Here is a 7,946-nt window from a genome sequence, read left to right as displayed (position 1 = left end):
TTCTCCTCATATGTCTGATCCCGGTATCGTTCATGTTCAGGGGACCTCACCTTATCGTGCCTTTCCTGCTCATCTGGATAATCCCTCCTCCTTCTCTCTCCCAATTCCTGAGGTCCACGAGATGGACAACATCTTCCATCATCATACCTGGTTTCTTCTGGTGCATGTGGACGGCAACGACTTCCTTCTTCCACTTGGGGTTCATACTGATGTCTTCTGGTCAGGTTCTCCTCATCCACTTGGTGCTTAGTTTCTCGGCTACGACTTTGCCTCCCATGTTCCCATCTTTGTGGGGCCTCTCGGGAATATTGGTCTCTTTCTTCGCCTTCCTGTGGCTGAGACCCACGTGCGAGATGGCATCTTTCAGCATCGTCTCTCGGCCCAAGATCTCGTGACCGATGCTGACGATCATCTTCCATGTCTGGTTCCCTTCGTCTTAGTTGACGTTGGCCGGCTCCATTCCTTCGTGGTTCAAGCTCCACACCTGCCTGTGGCTCAGACTCATGTGGACACTCCTCGAACTCATCTTCCCATTTCTGAGGCTCACGGGATGGACGGTCTCTCCCACGATCATCTCTCAACTGAGGATCATGTGTTTGGCGGCTCCTCTCATCCAATTGGGCTCCAAGCTCACGTGGAAGGTAATCTCTCCTCTCCTCCCCTCTTCGTGTGGTACCTTCAATTGGACGAAGGCGTGTCCAGTCAGAATCTCGTCTCTCACGGTTGTAGTTTTCTTCTCTTTTATCTTCACATAGTTGACGATGGTCCCTTGCATCCCCCCATAGCTCTCCTCTTTGAGCTCTTCTGGCCTCCCCCTCCTCCTGATGAAGGCATTCTCTGGGATGCAGGTGGCTGTAGCAGGCCTTGGCCACTTTGAAGATGAGCATCAGGTACTCATTGAAGTCAACTGGGCCATCCTCATTTGTGTCCAGCAGCCGGAAGGTCTGCTCAACCATCTCCGGGTCACAAGGTTTCTGAAAGATGGGGAAGTCATGGAGGAAGAAAGTTAGACTTCAAGTTCTGCAAGCAGCTGTTTTCAAATCATGATCCAAATCATGCTTTCATTCTGTACTTCATTGTTATTAATATTAATGATAGGTGGGCACTGTGTGTGTGGACTGAAAGGAGATGTTAAGAGGCACCTGAAGGCCCTTTGCAACTGCTTCTTCTAGTTGGGGATCATTTCCATGTGGAATAAGACCCCAGGGCCAGAGAATTTGGGTGTGTTCTGCCCTCACTATATCTGGGTCCCGTGCTCACAGCATCTTTATTTTTCTCTAGTCATCCACAGCATTCCTTTTCCAAATTACTCCTCTGACTGTCATGCCCGGTCCTCTCCCAACCCAGTACAACCGCTTCGCTGAGGACCAAGTCCTCCAAAAGCCAAGGGGCTTGTAGCTGGGTGAGGGGATTAATCCTAGGATCCAATGACTATGCAGCCAACCCCATCTTCCTAGTTTCCAAAAGAATTTGCTGAGCAGTGGGGAGAAGGTTTTGGGGGGAACCCAGTGCCAGTCCCCATTTTTGGAGGGGCCCTGCACAAGACACCCTCAATGAGCCCCCTCCCTTCTTACCGCCATGGTCCCCATCTGCTCTTGTTCCTCATAGAATCATAGAATAGTAGAGTTGGAAGGGGCCTACAAGGCCATTGAGTCCAACCCCTTGCTCAATGCAGGAATCCACCCTAAAGCATCCCTGACAGATGGTTGTCCAGCTGCCTCTTGAAGGCCTCTAGTGTGGGAGAGCCCACAACCTCCCTAGGTAACTGATTCCATTGTCGTACTGCTCTAACAGTCAGGAAGTTTTTCCTGATGTCCAGCTGGAATCTGGCTTCCTTTAACTTGAGTCCGTTATTCCGTGTCCTGCACTCTGGGAGGATTGAGAAGAGATCCTGGCCCTCCTCTGTGTGACAACCTTTTAAGTATTTGAAGAGTGTTATCATGTCTCCTCTCAATATTTTCTTCTCCAGGCTAAACGTGCCCAGTTCTTTCAGTCTCTCTTCATAGGGCTTTGTTTCTAGACCCCTGGTAATCCTGGTTGCCCTCCTCTGAACAAGCTCCAGCTTGTCTGCGTCCTTCTTGAATTGTGGAGCCCAGAACTGGACGCAGCACTCAAGATGAGGCCTAACCAGGGCCAAATAGAGGAGAACCAGACGTCATGCAATTTGGAAGCTATACTACTATTAATGAATCCCAAAATAGCATTTGCTTCTTTTGCAGCCACCTCATACTGTTGGCTCATATCCTACTCCTCTTCTTCATCATGGCTACCACTTGCTTGCTTGGCTGGCAGAGAGCCAGGGAGGAAGACAGCACATGGACATGATCTGAATCAGGTGGTCTACAACAGATGCAACAGGATGTCATTGATTCATAGTCGAAGTTGATTTTAAGGCACATAACTAACTAACTAATCTCAAGACCCAGGAGAGGGGACTGAGTACTTGAAGAACGGGAACTCCAGAAACCGACAAGATGTGAACCAATTGCAAAGCAAATAATTGGGAGCTCAACTTTGATACTTCTGCAGGGCCACCTGTCCACCACCATCACCTCAGACCAGATCAAATGGACGACAGGCACAACCTCTCAGCTGGTCCCTCAATTATCCACATCGCTTTCCATGGTGAGCCAACAAACTCCCACTTCCCCATACTTGCTCACCTGGGTGACCTCCAAGAATTCCTTCCAGATCAGCCCTTTCATCTCCCTCCTCTCCAGGGTGGAGCAGTCCCCATTCCACTTGGCATGCTTGTAAAAGACACCGAGGATGGTGCAGATGCTGTCCAGAAGCTGAGGCATCTTCCAGGATTTCCTGCTGGGACTTTTGTTCTTTAAAAAAAAAAAAGCTGCAGTTAGTGCAGGTCAATAATTCCTAGGATCTTAGAATAATAGAGTTGGAAGGGGCCTATAAGGCCATCCAGTCCAACCCCCTGCTCAATGCAGGAATCCACCTTAAGGCATCCCTGACAGATGGCTCTCTAGCTGCCTCTAGTATGGGTGAGCCCACCACCTCCCTAGGTCTTGGGTTCCATACTGCTTTAACAGTCAGGACATTTTTCCTGATGTTTTGTTGTACTGCAAGTTTTTCCTGATGTCCAGCTGGAATCTGGCTTCCTTTAACTTCAGCCCATTAGTCCATGTCCTGCACTCTGGGAGGACCAAGAAGAGATCCTGGCCCTCCTCTGTGTAGCAACCATTTAAGTATTTGAAGAGTGCTTTCATGTCTCCCCTCAATCTTCTCTTCTCCAGGCTAAACCGGCCCAGTTCTTTCAGTCTCTCTTCATAGGGCTTTGTTTCCAGACCCCTGACCATCCTGGTTGCTCTCCTCTGAACCCCCTGTAACATTTTCCATCTCTTTGTCAACTGAACACTTTTGGGTGAGGGAGGGAGCCCTGGGGTCTATCGGGTGGCAGATTTAACACTGCTGTTGAGTATTTGCAAAGCCTATGTGTGACAGATGCCACCTATGATGAGGTGTTCCATCTCCATGCCCAAAGTTTCCTTTATTTACTTATTAATTTATTACATGTTTATCCACCCAAAAGCCAGCTCCTTCTTCATGGATCATTATTATTATTATTATTATTATTATTATTATTATTATTTATTTATTTATATAGCACCATCGATGTACATGGTGCTGTACAGATAACACAGTAAATAGCAAGACCCTGCCGCATAGGCTTACAATCGAATAAAGTTGTAGTAAACAATAAGGAGGGAAAGAGAATGCAAACAGGCACAGGGAAGTGTAAACAGGCACCGGGAAGGGTGAAGCTAACAGTATAGAGTCAGAACAAACTCAAAGTTTAAAAGCTATAGGGAAAAGAAAAGTTTTTAGCTGTGTTTTAAAAGCTGTGATTGAGTTGGTAGTTCTCAAGTGTTCTGGAAGAGCATTCTAGGCATGAGGGGCAGCAGAGGAAAATGGACGAAGCCGAGCAAGGGAAGTAGAGACCCTTGGGCAGGCAAGAAGCATGGCATCAGAGGAGCGAAGAGCACGAGCGGGGCAATAGTGTGAGAGGAGAGATAGGCAGGAGCTAGACCGTGAAAAGCTTTGAAGGTCAACAGGAGAAGTTTATATTGGATTCGGCCCATGGATTTAATCCCCCTGCTGCTAGGTTGCCCATTCAGTCCATGGAGAATGAAATGACCTCCAGGGGCAAGGTCCCACCCACTTGAAACCATGTGACCTGGGGAGGTCTGACTGGAGGGTTGTCATCCAGCCCCACATCCAATTTCAATCTGCACGCCCCATGTCTCCCACCATCTTAGCGGAGGCCTTTCATTTCATTCCATTTCTTACATTTCTATACCACCCAACCACCCAAAAGCCAAAGTTCTCAGGGCAATTTAAAGATATTTTTAAAACATACAAATACAGTATTACGCATTGCGTAACGATAGTGTAGCTGCAAACATGTGAATAGACAGCATCCAAGCAATATCCCATAATAATCTGTACAACAGCGTATAGTCTACCTACGGAGGTTGTGCGTTCTCCATCTCGGGAGGTTTTTTTAAGAAGAGGCTGGATGGCCACCTCTCATGGATGGTTGAATTGGTTTTCCTGAACATTGCAGAGGGCTGGACTAGATTATCCTTGTGGTCCCTTCCAACTCTACCATCTTATGATTCAATGACCTGATTAAAAACCATCATATGCTGCCAAACAGAGTATATGGATGGTGTTAGCCCAGCACTGAAAAATTACAAAGTTGGTGCCTTGCTGAAAAGCATATTCTTTAATTGGGGGCCCATCACCAAAAAGGCCCTCTCCCTTGTTGCTACCTTCCAGGCCTCCCTGACAGCATAGTGTACAGATAAATTCATGCCAGGAGAGCTGTTTCCTCTTCTCTCGTGCACACAAAAGGAGATACCTCTTTGCAAACAGTGCCTGCTGTGGTGGGTAGTGCTGTATTCCACCTCACGCTGGCTTCGATTCCATTCCAGGATGGCCATAGCCTTCCTTCTCACTCATGTGCAGTACTTTCCCAGTGGCCTGGGGAGTCCGGCCCATGGGGCAGTCCAAGGTGGTGGCGGAAATGAACTCGTCAATGTCGTCCACCCTTTGCTTGTGAGAGAAGTTCCCCTGCCTCTTAATCATCGGTAACTTCTCTTTTCTCTCTGTTCCCCATTTCTATCCTGTCCTTTTTCTCTCCTCTACCACCACCCCGCAAAAATTAAAATTAAAAATTAAATCTGGCTCTCTTCTAAACTTCTCAGTTACCTGCTGCATTTTCTTCCACCCTTCAGAATACATGAGCTTTTCAGACTCACCCAGGTCGGTAGAAACAACGGTTCACAGCCTTTGAAGCAGCAGGTTGGAGAATGCCAAGTAGCCGAGGCCTTTTTATATCATTCCTAATTATACCAGAGGAAGGCTACGCCCAACTTGGATGAGGCATCCCATGAGTAGCTCAGCCTGTTAGGCCTCCATCTCCTCCAAATGGACAATTCACCTCCTTTCCTTTCTCCCGCACAAACACACACCATTTTACCTTCCCTGTGATTTTCTGGGTTCAGAAATAGCATCACTTGCCACATGGTGACAGCTGTAAGACATCATGGGCTACCATCTTCTTGGGCTACTCCATGGCTTAGGCCATTTCTACACCAGCCCAAAAATGTGGGCTGGTCACGACTGAGTCCCTGTGCATCCAAATGACACACAGGGACTCCCGGAAGGAGGAAGGAGGGATGAGAATGGGTTTTCCAAGGGATAAGTACTCCATGGGGAAATCCGATTCTTCCCACGGTCTCAGGATCATCCTGAGACCACGGGAGGTGTGGTCACCTGCCCCGGCTTCTTTCCTCCTCCCCACGAGTAGTCAGGAGGAATGGGGGGGGAAGTCGGCACTTTTTTAAAGAGAAAACTCACTTTCTGTTGGAGCGCACATGTGCTCAGCTCCTTTAAAAAAAAATGGCAGGCACGACACCCTCCTTCTTCCCAGAATGTCATGCCCACATTTAGACTAAGGGGAAGATCTCATGATCAGGATCTCACCGGATCCTCCCTCTACACCGGGCTGGTGTAGAAATGGCCTTAGATAACAGCGGGTGAAGTTTCCGCATTCAGCTTTAAGAAAGAGTATGGCAAACAAAATGTTGGTGTTCCTACCGCAGTACCCACAGCTCTATTCCTGTGTCCTTTATATATCATAGAATCAGTGAATAGTTGAGCTGAAAGGGGCCTCTAAGGCCATCCAGTCCAACCCCCTGCTCAGTGCAGGAATCCACCTTAAAGCATCCCTGAAAGGCGGCTGTCCAGCTGCATCCTGAAGGCCTCTAGTGTGGGAGAGCCCACCACTCCCTAGGTCATTGCTGAGCCAAGTATCCCCCATCTTGTAACTGTGTATTTGGTTCCTTTGTCCTAGGTGTAGATTTGCCCGTCTCTGTCCATGATGACTTCAGTTTTCTCAAACTTCGTTCCTCTCCTGTGATTTAAATCTTTTCTGATCTCTCCGGTTCGGCTGAGGATACCTTGTGCCCCAATCTTGTTTACCAAGTTTGGCTACTTTTGATATGCATTTTCTCCCATCAAGGGGAGGCGACACCACGTCAAATCCGTGTCAAATCGGGTCACATAACAAATTAAAATAGGCGGGACCGTATTTTTCCCTTACTGTTGTTGCAGAACCAACGGGGGCGATTTCTGGACTCTTTTTACTCTGGAAATCTATTTTATTTATTTATTTATTATGGCCCCATTCAGAAGACACCTTAAACCATGGCTTTAACCACGGCGGTTAAGCCAGAAAGCTGGGCCGTGTTCAGAAGGCACCTTAAACCATGGCTTAAACCACATTGAATAAGGCTTTTTGCTTTATTCACTGTGGTTAAACCCATGGTTTAAGGTGCCTTCTGAATGGGGCCAGTGAAAGGCAGTGCAAAACTCTGTATGTGTGTGTGTGTGTGTGTGTTTGAGAGAGAGAGAGAGAGAGAGAGAGAGAGATCACTCCCTGCCATTGTATTAATGGTCTTGAAGTTTCTTACCGTAGTTTCTCTTCTCTGTGCAATGAGGATTCTGATGGGAACAGAAAAAATAAGTAAATAATAACAACAAAAAGAACAATAATTATAAATATTTCTTAACCGCCTCTCCCTCTGGATTGATGTGGGGAACAACGTTAAATACTACATAATACATAAAACTGGTTAAAAGAGCATATAAAAGCAATGCAATATTAAAATAACAATCACAACCTCTTAAAATCCACCTGGGTAGGCCTGCCGGAAGAGACTAGTCTTTACGGCTGTCTTAAACTCAGAGACATCATTAAGTCGACGAATCTCCTCCGCCAGGCCCTTCCACAGTCTGGGGGCAGCAGAAGAGAAGGTCCACTCCAATGGAGTGGTTTTGTGTTCTGTGTTTTGCGTTCTGCCCCCCACACACACACGCAATCCTCTGGTTTGCAGGCATAACCTCAACGTTTACTGGCCTCAGTTTTCCTTTTCTGTACAATGGGCTGCTGCTCTGGGTCCCTTTGACCCCCTTGGCTCTGACTACTGTTCATTGCCCTGTCCTGCAACCCAACAGCGCCAGTGGACACCACCCACCACTGCGTCCAATGCTGGCCATCCAAGACAACCATCTGTCGGGGATGCTTTAGGGTGGATTCCTGCATTCAGCAGGGGGTTGGACTCAATGGCCTTGTGGGCCCCTTCCGACTCTCCTATCCTATGATTCTATGATTCTAAGAAGCTCAAATAGCTATCTGTCAACGGAGCCCAGAAGAATCCAGGATGTGTAAGCGGGGAGCGTTATTACTAATTATGCCTCCTTTTAAAATAATGATAACAATTAAAACAAATATATCCCTTGCCTTGAAGAGAAATAATACAGAAGGCAAATTATAGTACTGCTCACACCCTCGGACTAATAATACCTCTTCTGGGGCCATAATTTCACGTTACATTCGGGTTTGCATGAACAAGAGACTTCGG

General features: G+C 47.3%; 1 protein-coding gene across 1 annotated transcript; it reads right to left on the bottom strand.

The window, feature by feature from the left end:
• Window positions 1–220: 220 nt before the first annotated feature.
• Window positions 221–5,106, bottom strand: LOC134412342 (repetin-like). Its single transcript, XM_063146245.1, has 4 exons — window positions 4,990–5,106; window positions 2,664–2,831; window positions 485–974; window positions 221–435 (listed from the first exon to the last, which is right to left on the bottom strand). Exons 1-4 carry the CDS (start codon window positions 5,104–5,106, stop codon window positions 221–223), a joined length of 990 nt encoding a protein of 329 aa, XP_063002315.1.
• Between the last annotated feature and the right edge of the window lie 2,840 nt (window positions 5,107–7,946).

Source organism: Elgaria multicarinata, chromosome 21 (assembly GCF_023053635.1).
Source record: "Elgaria multicarinata webbii isolate HBS135686 ecotype San Diego chromosome 21, rElgMul1.1.pri, whole genome shotgun sequence".
In the NCBI taxonomy this organism is placed as follows: Eukaryota; Metazoa; Chordata; class Lepidosauria; order Squamata; family Anguidae; genus Elgaria; species Elgaria multicarinata.
The sequence above is the reverse complement of the archived record's forward strand: the minus strand, read 5'-3'. Positions and strand labels throughout refer to the sequence as shown.

What these genes read in the sequence shown, in the direction of transcription:
- LOC134412342 (XM_063146245.1), bottom strand. Translation starts at nt 5,106, where the DNA reads ATGATTAAGAGGCAGGGGAACTTCTCTCACAAGCAAAGGGTGGACGAC. An exon ending in AATTCTTGGAGGTCACCCAG is followed by an intron (nt 975 to 2,663) that starts GTGAGCAAGTAT and finishes CCCATCTTTCAG; the next exon opens with AAACCTTGTGACCCGGAGAT. An exon ending in TGAGTCTGAGCCACAGGCAG is followed by an intron (nt 436 to 484) that starts GTGTGGAGCTTG and finishes ACGTCAACTAAG; the next exon opens with ACGAAGGGAACCAGACATGG.